At 41.2% G+C, this 18,037-nt stretch overlaps 1 protein-coding gene across 1 annotated transcript in view; it reads right to left on the reverse strand.

Moving 5' to 3' along the window:
* LOC115403388 (G-protein coupled receptor 39-like) overlaps positions 1–12,260 on the reverse strand; it is a 41,757-nt gene extending 29,497 nt beyond the window's left edge. The window contains exon 1 of the mRNA XM_030112253.1: positions 11,477–12,260. Within this exon, the coding sequence (XP_029968113.1) occupies positions 11,477–12,260 (784 nt within the window). The remainder of the gene's footprint in view (positions 1–11,476) is intronic.
* Positions 12,261–18,037: the final 5,777 nt, after the last annotated feature.

Here is an 18,037-nt window from a genome sequence, read left to right on the forward strand (position 1 = left end):
ACTGTCATCAATTGCAAGATAAAGGAAAATCTGTTTAGAGTAAAAACATGTGTACTCAAACTCTGTGACCATCAAAAATAATTATGTTCCTGAGGTCATACCACTAACACTAAAGACAGAAAGCAATATTTTATTGAACCTGTTGGAGAAGGTTTTTTTTTTTCCTGGATTCAACCCATCCTTTTTGGAATTAACTGCACCAGGAGCCTCTAGAGCATAGTCAGTAGAAACAGTGGTTATAGTCAAAATTAGATATTAGTAGGCTGGTAATATGAGTCTTGTACCAAATGAAAATCAACAGAGAGGTGTTTTCAAGGGCAGCATAAAGCTGTAGACAGATTGTAAATATGTTACTGTAAACAACAGTCAGTACATCTGTCTGCTCATAGCTGGCTAAAGTAGTTTGTCATTGACAGTTTTTTTCCTATTATTAAATTGGTGCATCCATTTATTGATCTGTAATAATATACGACATAACACTTTGTGACTGGCTGCAATCAACAACATAGCAGCTCCTGTTAGTATGATGCAGATGACACACAACTCTATATCAGTGTCAGTAAATGACCACAGCACCAAATACTAGACTTGTAGTCTGACATGACAATTAACCCCCACCACCTCACCGCCACCACGACATATATCTATGTCAATGGATGTAGAAACGCTATCTACAGTTAGAAATTAAATTTGATTGGTGTCTTGACTCATATTATCACACAGCAACGTTTGAATAATTTAGATTAATGTAGTGTTTTCTTTTTGTAATTTATTCTGTCAAGTGTTCATTTATTTCATTAATCATATTTTCAGTTTTATTATCAATAATTGAACATGTTACTAAAGTTCCATTAAAAGGGAATCCAAATTCTGACATGTTTAAACACTTTTTTTTCTAAAGTAATGCAATAGCTACTTTGCCTAGTAATTAGTTCCTTTTTTTAAGAGGTAAATAGTAACTATAACTACTTTTTAAAAGTGACTTGCCCAAAACTGGAGATAAATACACATGATTGAAGTGTGGTAAAGTTATTTAAGTGTAAGATATATGGACATTATTTAAATTTAAGAGATGTGGACAATTACATAAGTTTAAAGTTGTTTTTGTTGCCAATAAAAGTAAAAACAACATGATTGTAATATGTTTTGTGTTGCATAAGGTTCACAGATACTCCACGTTTGTTTTTTTGTGTGTCATTTCTTCATTTCTGTAAACATTCCTCACTAAGGTACAAATTGCCGCAGCAGAGACACAATTAATGAGCTGCTGGTGAGAAAGTTTTTCTGTTAAATGTTGGCAAGTTGGCCTAAAAATAAAACTTTTTTTTTCAAAAGACAGTCAGATGTCCCTGCCTGGAAGAGTTGCAATGTAAATGCACTGAAACTGAATAATGATGAAGCCCCACCTTAAAAATTTACCACCAGCTGCATTTTACATATCCCTTCGAGACCACTCAGAGAGTCCGAGACATTCCGAGACCGTGACCATAGACTGTTGAGACCTAGACGAGACCTAGACCACAAAGAAGTGATCTCAAAATCAAGATCAATCCCGAGAACTAAGTCTACCAAATACCTGCTGAGTTAAGTGCAGAAATTAAATTAATGAGTGGACGTGTCCAAAGTTTTTACAGCTGAACCCTGAAAAAACGGAGGTAATTATTTTTGGCCCTAAAGAAGGAAGGTTAAAGGTCACTGCATTCTTCCTGTCCTCTTTTTTTTAAACATGCAATCAGTTCTGCAAATTATGAGACAGTGCCTTTTACTGACTTAGTGAATTTAAGGACAAATAAAAGTTACTGAGGAGGTGGAAACACTGCTCTCCTGTCCTTCACCAGCCTTATGAAGAGAGGAAGAAAGACCCAACTGTTTATTTAATGCTGCGTTCACACCGGACGCGTCGTGGGCTTTGTCGACGCTTGGGACGCCTCGAAGCTGACGCTTGTGAAGCTTCAAGCATGACGCTTGACACCAGGTGGTCACAAAGCTCACGACGCGCGTCAGTTTATTGGCGCGCGGGAGGCTGTGATTTCTGTTTCCAGCTATGGCGGATCACATCAGCAGAGTGGCTTGGCTTTATTTGTTAGCTAGCTAACCCTATCTTTTCTGTTCTTGTCTATGTAGTGGTCTGACGACGTGTCATAAAGCTCAGGACGAGCGCACACAGCCACAATCATCGTTGTCTTTCTTTTCCGGACTCCTGGTCCTGACGTGAACGTAGTGACGTAGCACCGGAGGGATCGTCTCTGATTGGTTGACGCCCAGCGGCAGCTCGTCGAAAGTTCAGTTTTCCGAACTCTCAAAAAGCGACGCTCACGACGCTCCTGACGCCGGGGACGCGCGTTGTGGGCGTCAGACGCTCGAAACGCTTGAAAAGTCAATGCTCCTGACGCTCCTGAAGTGCCGCCCCGCCGCTCCACGACGCTCGTCCACCATAGACTTTGCATAGAAAAGCGCCGCCCGAGACGCTTGCGACGCGTCCGGGGTGAACGCACCATAACACCTTGTATTTGCCATGTCTTCCTTTGTCAGATGAGGTAACTGCAGTCAGGTCAGGCGGTTGTGACTGCTGCATTAAAGGGGCTGTATCATGCAAAATTCACTTTTTGTGTGTTTTAACTTTGTTATATAGTTACGTACTCACCAAAAACACCCCAGTGTTTTTTTTTTCCTTCGTGCCTGCGTGTTTGAGCTTTCCTCGTTTTTGTGCTGCTCAGAGAGGCAGCCCCTCCCGCACCCGTGAAAACGGCCTGTTTCCCATGTTCACGTTGCATGGAGAAGATGGCTCCCCCGCCCCCCAACTCCCGCAGGCCCTCGGCAATCAGCGTTGCTGCTTTTTGTATCTCCGATTACGGAGATAAACTTTAACCATCGTCTGAAAGCAGCAATCAAGCAAGAGCAAGAGTCTGAAGGGTCTGCGCTTGGTGAGTTTCTAACAGGAAAAGACGTTTTCGCGTGTCTTTGCGTGTAGAGAAGCTAGAGCTAAAGAGCTAAAGCTAGCTAGCGTATTTGTTTTGAAGCGCTGATTGGCTGAAGTTCGCTGTCAGTCAAAGTCCACAGGGGGAGAGGCGGGATTTTAGTGAAACAGAGCGTTTTCTCTTCCGGGTTTCAGAATTAGCCCCAGAAAATCTTTTATTTCACACAAAATGACTATAACTTGGCGCCGAAAATGAACTGTTACCATGTTAATGTCATTTCTAGGGTTTGGACGAGCTAAAAAAGTATGATACAGCCCCTTTAAATTTGCACCGAACCCCTGATCTTACCACCCGCTGTCATGAAGTGACTCAGTCATCTTCCCTTGAATACATTTAAAAGATTCCCATTTTGCGCTCAGTGTTGTTCCATGGGTAATTAGAAAGCACATTGTTTACAGAGAAAAATCTCTCCTTCCACATGGAGTACGTGCAAATGCAGACATTTCCATGAGTTGAAAGCTTCATTACAGAAGTGCCATCTTTCTCTTCTGGGAATAACTTGTTTGTTCTCCCTCATAACTGTGATCATTGAACTTTCTGACTGAAATGTGACTCACATTAAAATTAATCACTCTAAATATTCACATTCGCATTCACTGTGCAAATGTTCTCAGTCGGATTTGCATTCATTGGGGACGACGCAGAAATCAAACGAAATTGTACGTGATGCAGGAACATGAACAAGTTCAGACTGCGAAGACGGAAATTTAGCAAAAAAGGTATATGAACAGGAAACCCGAGTGATCCAGTGTTGTATTTGCATAGAGGAGAGACTGAGCTCATTTGCAAATATCCCTGCTCTTAATGAACATGGATCTTAAAAAAAAATAAAAAGGAAGAACCAAAGTTCCTAATTTGAATTTGCACACAGAGCTAAGCATGAGCTGAGCTTGTCTTGTATGAACTCATTTTCATTCGCATTGTCTGGTAGATTGTTTTGGAGCAATGACACCACACACGTTTACACAAGCATGCATAAAATAAGAACTATAATGAAAACATTAGTGTAAAAATCAGTCCAAAAACAGGCGTACGTACATACTATGGCTCAGGTGAGGTCTAGGCGACACTATTAGATGGTAACAGTCAGAGCAACAGCACTGAGAGACTATTAAAGTTTGGTATTTTAGTATTCGATGATGGTTAGGGTTTAGGAAATAATAATGAGAGGCATTTTGGGGAGATAGCTGGATAATGGTTGGCGCAGGAGCATTGGCACTGGGTGATGTTGAGGATTAGGGAAATTCTTTTAGGTGACAGTGAGAGGTGAGGCGATACAATCGGGGTATAATTAGAGTTAAGGCTATGGTAGAGCTAGAACACCACTAATGGATATCTGTTATGGTTGTTACCAAACTTTTTGGTGCTGGTTGGAGTCTAAGAGCAGCACCGGTGGATGATTAGGGCTAAACTCTGTGGGTTGGAGCTCAGGGCTGATAACTTGGTTCAGGACAACACTTTTTGATCCTGACTGGGAATCTAGCCACGCAATTAATATATGTTGTAATTATGGTAACACTGTTAGGTGATGAGTTTTAGGACAGGGATCTGCAACTGCAGCCTCTTTGTTGTGCCTTCTCATGACTTCTTTCAAAGCAAATCTTATCTTGCAATCAGAGCTGACGTGTGAACAAAATATTAAATAGTTTTGCTTCAGTGTAGCAGCTTTTAGATTACATTGGATTTCAATTTGGCGCATACACATACAAAGATATAACCATGGATGAATGGAAAAAAAATCAAGAAACTTAAAAGAAAAGCGAGTTTAAGAGAGATTTGCTGGATTCATTACGTCTATGTGCAGAAATCATTAAAAACAAACATCTATTAGAAACATTAGCCATTACTAAAAGTACTTATCTAATGGCACTTGTTTATAGAATTGCAATGTAAAACTTGCAGATTAAATCTAGTTTGCAGCTCCAGAACTAATTTTGATTTCATGGGATTGGAGAAAAAAAAAGAGTTTGAGATGAAGTTAAAATGAAATTATCTGTGGAAAAGCAGTCAGATCATTTACCGTTCGGAGAGAAATGACGTTCTGAATAAGTCTTTTATATCATTACTCCACATGTAGTCCATGTACTCATCTCCATCATGTCAAAGTGACTGAATCGGGTCGTCTGGACTTGGTCGCATGTGCTGGAAGACGCTTTGGCATCATCCAGGAAATATGGCCAAGTTCAGCTGACCTGATTCGATTACTTTCACATGCCTGCTGCCTGGATAAATGAGAATATGTGTCAGCATCTTTCCAATCATGTCTCCCTGGCTCCGCACGTCTGTTACGTAACTTCATGACGTGATGCTTCGCGCACAATTTTTAGAGAAAAATGAAAGTGACAAAGCAGGACTGGTGGATTGAAGAAACAACCCTGCTCTTTAAGACACATCTGTCTTTTCCTGATCAGATTCTAAACAAGGTCGCCGTGTCTTTGGTTTTTAAGGCCTGGTTTTCAGGACAACGTCTCAATGCAGTGATTTCAGTTAGCTCAATTAGTCAACAAAACAAATCTGTGTTTAAATTGGGCAGGTTTCAGAGTGAAGCTGGATTTGGGATCATGTGTAAAAAGGACAAACTGACAGTAGAAAGCATTGTGGGACTGTTCCACTGACTCTGCCCTTCACATCAGTCTGATTCCTCTCTTCAATATTCATGTAAAAAAGACAATCTGACTTCTCAATCAGACAGAATTTAATCACACTGATTAAAGGGGGAATTTATAAATGTAGCAACACAACACTGTTAATGGATGGTTGTAATATTTGATCGATGTTCGACTTAAGTCAACAGTATTACTACAATCTAACCCTAAATACAATAACTCATGAGGCATTTCACCTCGTGCTCACAGTCATGTGATCGTTCCCATCATCCTCCTCCTCCTGGTCTTCTTCACCATGCTCGCTTCAGCCGATAACGCTCAGTGTGAAGGTGCGGAACAGACACAGGCTACATCCTGCCAGAGTGATTGTGACTAATGGATGAAGCTCCCCTTTTCATAAACTGATTGTATGGCGGCTGGCCTCTCCTCCCCCGTCTGCTGGAGGTCAGGAGGATGTAGAAACTCGTGTACCTTAAGCATAATGAGGCGTTCAATGGGCTGGAGCTTGAATCAGGATTGCCTTATTCAAGGAAACTGGAAAATTACACTGGTCTTTCTGAGTAAATGGAACATAATGAATGTGCAGTCGCTTAGCACGTTAAATCAGACTGCTCCACGAGGGAGTCTTTAATATGAAGATGAATCGCAAAGGAGAGTGTTTTTCTTCCTGAAGAATGATCCAGTGTATCTGGAATAAAGACTTGGAACCAAAAATAGTTCAGATTGCTGCAGAAGCTGGTGATTCTGATAGAGAAGTGTCATTAAAGATAGTTCACAATGGTCGACAATAATATCATGGCTACTAGATGCTGCTTTTGGGGTAACTGGTTGTTTAAGATGAAGATCAGCTGAAAGTGATTCCAAACATCTATTTTATTGGTCTCAGCACATTTCCTACTGTGTATCTCTGAGGGAAATCAAAAATTTGTGATGTAAAATTTTGAAAATTATACATTATCCTGAATGTTGGATCGATTGGACGGGGCCAGCAGGTGTAAAATGGCATAAATAGCTTCTCTTTGCTGTGTGTCACCGCCTCGCTCCCCACTGTTCTCACGCCACACTGCGTCTTCATCTCAGCCCTTCTTCCTGAACCCACCTTCAGCTCTCACAGTGTGAGGAATTCTATTTTAAGATCGAGATCGCTGCGATATTTAATCAGCGGGATAAAGGTAACCCGCGCTAATCCCAGCTCATGTTCCCCTGGCAAGCATCCGACACCTCTCAAATTCATCTCACAACGTTTAAAACAACTGACATCAAAGGAGTGAAGAGAGAAGTGTTTACTTCAGACAAAAAATACAGAAAATGTGTTTTTTAGCCAATATAGGAAAAGAAACTTTAAAAAAAAAAAACTTAGAAATGAGAGTTAAAGCAACAGTGATCTGAACGGCTTGTTGCAGATAAAATCTGGCAACACAATTTTTTGTCTCTCTGAAGAGACATACTTGATAACACTTACTAGTTACTTCTTTAAAAAGTAATGGACTTGCCTTCTAATAATCAAAAGTGGCGAGTTATTTGTGAAAACTACAGCATAACTTGAAGGCCCTTTTTACTCACAAATGTTTTCAAGTGAAAACACAAACCTTCCGTTGCATTTTGGGTGTCTGTTTATGCCGAAAACAGAACTTTCTAAAAAACTGCTCCCAAGGTGGAACTTTGTGTTGTTGTGTAAACAGTTTGTCTTTGAAAACACTCCAACTCTGTCTGTAGGAGGTGGAAACTCTGCTACTACACACACCACTGCCATAGTGAATAACTTTGATTTGAATTTTCTATATTTTAAAACAGTACTCATTTGCAAGCATGTAAATGTGATGTTTCAGCATATTACAGAAAGAAAAGGCAGTGATTTAAAAACAAAACTCTTCTTAAATATCACACCAGATGAAAAACAGCGTGTGCTTTCTTTCACGACATGTTTAGGAAAGTGTTTCCATTTCCATTATTTTTTTATTTCCAGTGAAATAACCGTCTGTTTTTTAACCAGCGTCACCTGAACTTGACGGGCATCCAGCGCAGACCTTCAGCTTCCGCACACAGATTTCTCCACATTCCCAGAATCATTGGTCGATATTACAGTCTGTGGCTGATCTTCAAATTCACATCTGCGTGACATAAATGGCAATTTTCCTGAAATCATTTCACATTTTTTCAAACACTTTTGGGTGATTCTCAGTCCATTTTGATATAAAACTCTCTGCAGCACTAAAATGCTCTTTTCACACCCGATCATGTTACTATCCAGTTAACAGTTAACCTGAATAGATTTTTTTGTAACCAGTATCACAACTTATTCTTTAATCTAGCTGTTTTAAGTTGCTCCCATCAAATTCACAAACATTCACTGAAACTGCAAAATGTCTTACTTTCACAGAGTCCTCTGTGTTGTTTGAGTTTTACTGTTGCTTTTGTGCGTTTCTCCTCAGAGCTGAGACTCAAACTGGGCTCGTCCCCTTTAATAAATTCCACTCAGTTGTCTGTTGAAATCGGAGCATGATGAACACTTAAAGTTCTCATAACCTGAGGAGCGGATGATGGCTCGTTTCATCTTCAGCCAAACAAATGTGGGCGGAGGTTATTTCCTAAAGTCTGGGAAGTCTGGTCAACATCAGCTCTCAAATAACTCCAACAGCTAATCCCATCTCACCCTGAAGGTGTTCAAACTCTGTCCTGCGGGCTGGAATAAACCCTGGCAGCTCTGCCTGTGTGACTCTACCTCTCCAGCTTTGGCTGTGTTAATCACTAGTCAGCGTCACCTTGGGTTTGATGGGTTTGGAACTCCATCAGCAAACAATTGGACTCTGAAATCGATACTCTGAAAATGTGAAACTGAGCATTTACCGTCTGAATTCCAGTGCTGTGATTCAGAGCCACATTCGGGAGTGTCAGGCTTTTATTCAGAACCTCACTGAGGCCCTGTTTACAAGACTTTTCAAATGAGAATGCTTGGTTTTGGCGTTTTCATTTCAGAAAAGCTTTGTGTTTGCATGACAGTGGCAGAAACACTGAAAACTGTGAATCTGGACGTGGAGTCATGACACTCTGGAGGCAGTCGTGTTTGTTACTGTAAGTCTATTCATGCATGAGCAGAAGAACTATTAACTACAGCAGTGGCTACAGCTTGGGGCAGAGACACAGTACTTTAGAAAAGTTGCACCTTAGCCGTGTGCACAACGCTGCATTTTCATTCTTCATTCACACTTTCATTCGTTCATACATACATGTATTTGCAGTTCCTTCCCAGCAGAGGAAATGTTGCCTTTTGGTTTTTCTGGTGATTTTCATTTTGATTTTGTGCTTCTCCCCTAAATAAATGTTCCCAGCAGGACTTATCACAGTTCAGAATATTGCACAATACATTGTGCAACACATTCCACAGAGACAGTCTCTAAATCAGCTGATACTCCATGTATCAGGTACCTTCAACAGGAGGAGGAGGAGTGTCTCGGTTCCTGTCTCTGTCCCTGCATGTCTGAGAGTTTACAGGTTTCTGGATACTCAAACAAAGCCTTCAACTAAAAACAGTAAAAGATTTCAGGCCACAAGACGCAGTTTTCAGCTCATGCCTGCTCTTTGCATTGCTGCTTTCAGGGAAAAGTTGGTATTTTGGTGTGTGTATTACTTCAGGGGTGGATGTATGTCACAGTTCCTTAAACCAGAGTGAGCGATCGAGCTCAAGTGTGTACGCTCTACGTATATTCATGTGTTCACCATGTGTGACCAGCTGGCGGTTTAAGGCCGGGGGACTTGGGGAATTTGTCTGTTGGTGTGTTTCCCATCTGACTCAGCCGAGCGTATCAGCATCTGCTAACGTCTCCTGGTCGCTCTCCTCTCATGTCCAAGGCGAGATGATACCCAGAGGACTGAGACAAGACTCAGGACCACAGGATGTCCGCCACAGCCCCCCACAGCCCCCCACAGCCTCCCACAGTCTCCAAACTCTGTCATTAAAATCTGATCTGACCATCACACACCTGGCTGCTCTGGAAATAGGCCTCTCGTGGGCTTCCTCCAGCTCCTCTAATCCTGCAGGGCTGCATGTCAGTGTTGTTTGAGTGGAATCACGCTTCCTGACCATGTCATCTTGTAACACTGTAAATAGGAGCGCTCTTCCAGTCCCGTGATTCACGAGCTGTCAGCTTCGACTTCAGCTCTACATCCTGAGAGTGTCGAGGAGCTGAGCGCGTCTCCGCGATGCACGCGGCCGTCTGCAAGGCTGAGGCGCTATGTCAACAGACCTTAAACAAGCTACCCGCACTGCCACAGATGGTGTACATCTGCAAGAGCACACCCCAAACAAAGAGCCGCGTGTGTGAAATCAATCATCTGAATGGCCCCAGCAGTGGAGACTCCGCCACTTGCACCTCTGGCACACAGTCAAAGTGGTGTTTTCGCTGTAAACAGATGAAAAGGCTGTGTGGCACGTCTGCACGTCCCTGGATTCAGTGTTAATAACGCCAATCCACACAACACTGTTCGCACAAAAAACATGTCCCTCTCATATGTTTCTGTCATGTTTTCGCTTATTCAGATGTGAAAAACACGTCAGAATGAACCAGTCCCTTTTCTAAAAGCATCATTTCAATCACTGCTTTAACAGCTTGGATTTTTATTGATTATGTGAATCTCAGTATTGGTTATAACGTAGACATCTATAATCTTTTTGAGTTCCAGATGTAGGAGACGCAGCTGCATCAATGCTCGCAAAAATCTAAAAAAAACGTGCTATTTAGAACAGTGAGCTGCTGGTATGGTACTGATGCTGAACTTCCTGTATCTCTTGGTCAAACATAAATCTTATTAGTCTCATATTAAATACAAATAATTTTTTTTTTACATTTTTTTTATTTCACTCATCTGCTGTTTGTGATAAAGAAATTAAAAATGACATTAAACATCATAAATATGACAGAACATGCAAACAGTCATTTTCATGTGTTATCTTGTGTTATTAATGACATTATTGTCATTAGGTACTGTCCTAAGACGATGTTTTCATTTGAGAGTGTAAATTTACTCATACTCATAATTTTACTCCTTAATTACTCGTAATTTATTTCTAAAATCCTGAGTTATTACTGAACATTTTGTACTCTCAGTATGCAAATCACCAACTTTTGATCTGCTTTACATATCTAATAAGGTTATTTTCTTAACAGGCAAAATTCCTGCATTTAACTATAGGCCTACAAAAATTACCGTATTTGTCTGAGAAATGAGCTTTGAATAAAGATATTTTACAATTAATTCAAATTAAAAAATTTGAGATGTGTCACTACAATTTTTCCTTACTACTCATAATTTATTACATGTCCAGTAATAAAAAAATCTATTGTATTGGATATTGTACATTCAAGTTTTGTATTTCTATTTTAAAATCTTGTTGCTCTGTTTTTCCTGCCTGTATTTCTCTGGTTTCCTTCTCTTTTGGGTGATGTGTTTCGTCTGTATTCTCCATGTTTTTGCTCTGGTATATGTCTGTTCTGTAAAGCGAGGATGTACAGCAGAACCGACGACTTTAATGTGAGAGTCATCATGCATTAATACAACGATTATTTATATATTAGTTGAATGTTTAGAGAGTATGGAGACTATGTTTTCACTTTTTTTTTCCTGGAGGGAAACATCTGTTACTGCGCGACAACATAATGTTTCATGTAAGACGTGAAAACATAGGAGTTGATCATGAAATCTGTGTGACCGTTTTTTTTTTTTTTTTTTTTTTTGGACACACAGGTGGACCTGCAAGCCATCTGAACAGATACAGGTGTATAGTTCCAGTAGAAAATTAATGCGCTTGAGAAAATATAATGGACGAGTGCACCACTTGTAGATGTATTCAGACCCTGATTGACCCCGCTCCGAGATATGAAGTCAAAGACTTACCCAGAAATATGATGGTCTGCTTCTTGGCTGTCTTCACCCTTTCACTTTCATGCTTGGATGATGTCTGAGTGTCGCTGTCCTCCCCGTCTTTGGGCCCCATCGACTTCCGCAGCACCAGGATCATGCCCTGGCACATGAAGCCCACGCACACCAGCACGACCAAGTAGAGGATGAACGCCATGAAGATGCTGACCCTGTACATCACCCAGCGCTCCCTCAGGTTGGTGCAGAAGGTCAGATTCTGGACGGGGGTGTCCTGCCGGAGGGGGACGTGCCCCTCCGTCCCCGTGGCGATCAGCAGCGGCAGAGCCACCAGGAAGGACACCAGCCAGGCGAAGGTGATGAGGGCCGAGGTTCGCCGCCCTCGGAACGCTTTAAAGTGGAACGGGTGACAGATGGCAATGTAGCGCTCAAAGCTAAGCGTGGCTATGTTGAGGATGGTGGCGTAGCTGCAGGCCTCGAACAGAAAGTTGTAGACCTTGCAGGAAACGTTGCCGGATGCCGACGTGAAGGGGAACCAGATGGCACTGTAGAGCTCCACCGGCATCCCGATGAGGAGCACCAACAGGTCCGAGCAGGCAAGGCTCACCATGTGGTCGGTCACGTTCTTCTGCAGGTAACCGTTACGCCTCAGCAACTGCGTGACTCTAATAGTAACAGAATTACCCACGATGCCCGCCACCAGCATGAGGCTGTACAATACGGTCAGGAAGATCTTGACAGGGTAGTTGGGTTCGAGTTCGCTCCAGTCTTTCTCCTCTCCTATCTCCACTTCCTCGCTCATGGTGGCTCAGAGTGGCGAGCTAAGATTTTTCAGGTATCGATTAGCTTATCAGTTCTGCCAGGAAAAGCCGCCGTGATTAGAGCCGGGGTCCAGTGATGACCGGTTTTCCAGCGTAGCGGTTTGCAGTGAACAGTTTCCTTTGTAAAGAAAGTACTCCTGATTCTCTGAGGAGAGTTTTCCAGAGGGGTGGAAACCTCAAATCTCAACAAATAGAAAATCTTAGAGCTCCTTTGCACTTCTGTACTTCCTGTAAGGTTCAAAAATACTTGCTGTCTTGGCTCAACAAATCCAGCTTGAGCCTGCAGGTCTGGCCCGTCTCCTCGGAGTCCTGATGACAGTGTGCAGACCCCCGTGGTCCTCACAAGCCCTCCTGCAGTCGAGCCTTTTCAACTCTGAGTGCTGTTAGCAAACTTCCAACACACAGATTTCCTCCTCCCTCTTGCGTGGACGGGGCGGTTAAACATTAAACACCCGCAACAGGCAGCGTGAGCAATGAGGCCTGCCTTCATTTCTTATCATCTGTCCTAATGTGCCTTCCCCCACATGGACGCTCGCTTTTATTTCTTTGTTAGCAGAAAAGATTAGAAACACGCTTTAAATGGACAGGAAATGCACGTAGTGGACAAATAAATCAAACCGTGTGAAATTTATGACCTTGGAGTTTTGTTTGCTGATTGGTTTGAAGATAGAAAAAAGGTTATAAAAACTCTGAAGAGTAACGCTGCATTAAATAAGGCTGAGAATGTTCACAGAGAGGGTGACAAAAGAGGATGAGCCCCCCTCCTGAGGGGTTTATTAAGTCTTTGATTATGAAAGTAGGCGTCTAACAGGAACCAGACGCTGCTGAGTGGGTGAGGTGAACATGTTATTCACTAATGCCTGCAAGAGATTTATGCGATATTCCTACAAGGAGAGTCTTACTCACATAAAGCTTATCTGTGACGACTGCTCCCTCATCCTTTTTCCTCAAACATCACTGACTGCCAATAATGTTGGTATTTGCAATCATTAGCCTTTTAGAAGAAGCACATTTACCTTGTGTACAAAAAGCTGCTTTCTACTCTATAATTTCCACACATGATGGGACCATTTAGAAAGGTATTGAGATGCAATCACCCAAATAATGACCCTCCAGTATCCTCTGACATAGTGTCTTTCAATGGAAAAGGCGTTTCACTTATCTTTAGGCTGTTGGCAGTGTTTCAGCACATGACCAGCCAATCTGAGAAATTGTTCCTACCATTTTATTTTTTCTTTGAATCACCCCCAGATTGCTTTTGAGAAAAGCTGCAGACCCCCTCATCGATCTCGAATTTTCCAAAGCAAAATGCAGGTGCTTGACAAAATTACTCAATTTCCTCTTCCCGTCATTTCAAAGTAAATTTAAAGGAGGCTGAGATTTTCTGCGCGTCCTCACATCCAGGAAAGATCTGTTTGCAGTTGAAAACTTTTGCAGCTAGCTTGCTGACTGTGGACAGTCCGAGGTGAAGCAGTTCTTGTCATTTGTTATGATCATGACTCGGTGGCTTTTAATGAGGGGCCTGCAAGTTTTTAAGAGTACAGCTTGATATTATCTTGTCAACAATGTCCCTTATTTACGACCAGCCTAAATCCACTGCTACCACTGTATAAACCCCCCCAAAAAAAGTTTTAAAAGCACATTTAATCTGAAATAGAACTTTTCTCAGTGCATCTGGCAACATTCCTTTCAGTTTCCAACATAACAATCATACTGATAAATAAGAGGCTTGAAAGTATTGAGCAAAAACATCGTGACAGACTAGCTGGTTAGAAAGGGCCGAGCAATCCGTCTGATATTTTTCCAGAATTCACCAGACGTTGGATTCTTGAGCTGCTTTAAACTGTTGACAGGCAGGTTTACCCTACAGATGATGCATGGCTGCGGCAGTAATCCTGCTCCTATCAGTAATCCTGAGCAGACACTGCGTCCAGCCTGAGACCTTTACCAGTGAGCCAAAGACGTTCCAACTTTGGTACTTTTACTTCAGGGTTGTCGACCATAGATCTGAAGGCTCCTAACTTTATTACCTGCTACACCGTGCAGCGAGGATTTTATAAAATTGGATGCAACAGTAAATTTTACAGCACACTACCACCCTCCACTGAACTACTTCATTGTGCAAAAGAAACAACCAGTTTCCTCAGGAAAACACAATTAACCAAATCAAACAGTTTTTCTTGTAGTCTTCAGGCGGAACAAAAGATCAGTGTGGATTTAAAAGATGGAGAATGTGGTCCTGCTCTCTGGAAACTGGTTTCTGACATCTACCATAATCTTTATTCTACCATCAAAAATTCTTTTTTCATCAAAGATGATACAATTTACCTGAAATCCTACTGAAGGAATATTGACGACAGCTCAGGCTCGATGTAACAGAGTTTCCCCCTTTTATTTCTTGGGCTGGGAGCCAACTGCTTTCTCACTCAAGCCCCCCACGCTGCCTCAGAGAAAGTTTTTGAATGTTTTTTTTCTGAGCTCTGATTTGACAAGATATTACAGTAAGTCTTGAATTCTCACCAAAATGTACAAGGAAAAAAAAAGCCCTCAAAGAAAATGCAATCTGTCATTTTATAAGTCTGTTCTAGATCATAGTAAATGTTTTATTATGGTTTCTTTGACATTTTCAGACAAAGCCTCAAGTCCCCTCAGTGATCTATCTCCTTGTTTACACAACTTTTCAGGTAAAAATATAATTTGTGTGTTTTTGTTTCAGAAAAGTTTGGCATTTTACACAGTAATGTTTTGATAATGATGGGGAAATGATTTGGACACGGCAGAATTGTGACAACAATGTTGTTAGCCTGTCAGACGACTAGTGGGCGCCATTGTTTGTTGTTTTAATGGACATGTGGGCAGACCATGCAGTCCCGGATGTCTCAGAACTTTCTCAAACCTAACAACGACAAACCTGAAGTGATTTTCTTCGGCCCATCGACACACACCTCTGCTCTGACCACGTCTCTGGGACTGGCTTCCACTTCTCCAACTCCGACTCCAGTGGAGCTCACGTCCAGACACTCCAGCTCAGTTATGTGAAGGACACATACAGCACAGAGACTAAATCTAATTTTAAACTTCTCTGAGAAGGTAGATTCCCGGAACAGATCTGCATTGAAATAATGAAGGTGACAACCTTAAAAGAAGAAAGTATTTCCAGTCTCCTCCCTCTGTGATTGGGTATTGTCATATAAAGTAAAGTAAAGCTCTGCTCTGGGCGGCGTCGCACCATCAGTCAGATGTTAACAACCCACAAACCCACAGAACTGAAGAAGGTAAAATCAGGCCTGATTGTTCATTATAATGCCGACGACTCTTCATCTATGACTTGAAATTATCAGCTTTTGTGTTCAGACAACAGTGATTGCACAGCAGGAACCATCTTTCTGTTACACCTCAGCATGCGGAGAACATATCTAGATTACACAAGATTGTCTTTTTGACTTTGAGATAAACTGTATCACACCGCCAGAATCCCCCGACGGCTGGAAGATGCTAAATGCAATGAGTCAGTATGTTTCATAAGAGGGTTTTTCCACAGCTCAATGTGTAACATTTAAATCAGAACAGGATGTAATCTGACATTTAAACATTGAGGGACAGTATTTTGTCTCAAATGTTAAAAATGAATAACTCTGAAACATTGTCGTGTCACATTCTTTTTGAATGAAGAAAATATTCATTTGATGAAAATTAATTCCAATAAAAAAATACATCTAAAACAGGTTTTTAAAAGGTTTATATATATATATATATATATATATATATATATATATATATATATATATATATATATATATATATATATATATATGTGTGTATATATATATATATATATATATATATATATATATATATATATATATATATACATATATACATATATGTATATATATATTTATAGTACTTAAAATGTTTGAATAAAAAAAATTAAGATCCGGTATCATTAAGGAATGGAAGAGTAAACTTTCTTAAAAATTAACTTAAAAAATGTATTTAATTAAAAAATAAATACCTGTGAAAGTTGCATGTTCTCCCCATGTGTGTGTAGATTTCCTCCAGGTACTCCGGTTTCCTCTCCAGCGCACCGTGACCCTGCATCACTGCAAATAAACACAAAACGTAAGAAAATGCCTATTTTTATTATAACACGGCTTCTCAATCAGTCTTATTCCACTGGGGAGATTGGTTGTGTTCCTTCTACACACTCACATTTTTTCAGGAAAATGCATTTGTGGGATGAGCAGCAGAGATGAGCCAGATGATTCCTGCTGTAGCTGCCCGCCACTGCCTGCTTCAAGCTGGCGTCTTCCATACAGGAACATGTAGGGGCAGCTCTGGGGTTTGCAGGGTCAAAGTACCGAGAGGATGCAGCACATATGGAGTAATAGCTTTCCGTGGAGGCAGTGTGGCGGCGCGAGGCAGCATCCAGCATCCGCAGGAGAAACCAGACTTCTCATTACTGGAAAGTAATCTCAATGCAGAAAGATAGAGATAAGATTCTGCAACCAATCCCATATCGCCACAGTCTGGGAGCAAACTCCATAAGATGATGGCGATTGATCGGGATCCATTATGCAACCGTCTGTGGCCCAAGGTTTTTTTTTTTGTCCTGTATGTTGGGAAAACTTTGACTGTTTGACTTCAGAAGCCGCTGCACAGTTTGTGCCTCTCTGGCCTTTGTTATCTAAACTCATAGTAGCAGAAAAATAAGCAGGCGCAACATCGGTTTCATGCAGTAATGTACAATATTTACCTCATCGATCTGAAACAAAATCCTCAAAAAGTCCTTACAGAGGTCAGTGGATGTGGAGAGGGATTTGCCCTCCAACAAAAAAACCTTTTTAATCAAAATCCCATCGCCACTTAGAGAGATTCTCAGGATTTTCTCTGCTCATTTTTCCGGCTCTACAGACCATGAGGATCATATAATACAGTTCCTCAGTTTGCGGTCGCTCTGCTGTGTGTTGGCAGTGCAGGATTCAGTCATGTAGGAAACTGCACTGTGTGACCGTCGTCTCAATTTCTTAGAATGTGGAAGTAATAATCCAGATTTTTTCCTCCAACAAAACAGGTCTTTCTAAAGCAGCATTTGCCCTATGACAGAAAAACTTATAATATCGAACTGTTTTCCCTAATTACACACACACACACACTTTCCAACATTAAACAGGTCAATGCTGCAGTGGGATTACATCATTTCGACTGACTTCCTGCTGTTAAACAGATAATCAGCCTGTTGTACAACAACACTTCAAACAATGACAAGCACTTGTCATTTTAGAGTTCACCACTAGGAATATCTTCACATGTAAATGACAGTTTATTCTGTAATCTATTTCAGGCAATAATGAAATTTCATGAAAAGCAACAACATTAAAGTGGTGAAACCCTGCAGATGTCTGAAAGTGCATTCAAGCTATTTCAGATTTGCAGTAATTCTTCTGTTCTTCGGCGCTCTCCGATGGTTTGCAGTTGGGTTTAAGTCGGGTCTCATTGATTGTGTCGTCCTGCTCAAACTCATCTCTCAAGACTTCATGGTTCCTTCCGTAGTCATGGGCGACTGGCGAACATCAATTCTTCAATGAGGGGTGTCAAACATGAGGCCTGTTGGCCAAAACAAGGCCTGAAACAGGATCTAACCTGGCCCATCAAACCAACAAGCAAAATAGAAAACTTTCAAAGCAAAGATATTTTCGTCTGTTCATTCAATTCATTAAAATCAATGCAAAATAATCCAACACAGCCTTTCAGCCGT

Source organism: Salarias fasciatus, chromosome 16 (assembly GCF_902148845.1).
Source record: "Salarias fasciatus chromosome 16, fSalaFa1.1, whole genome shotgun sequence".
In the NCBI taxonomy this organism is placed as follows: domain Eukaryota; kingdom Metazoa; phylum Chordata; class Actinopteri; order Blenniiformes; family Blenniidae; genus Salarias; species Salarias fasciatus.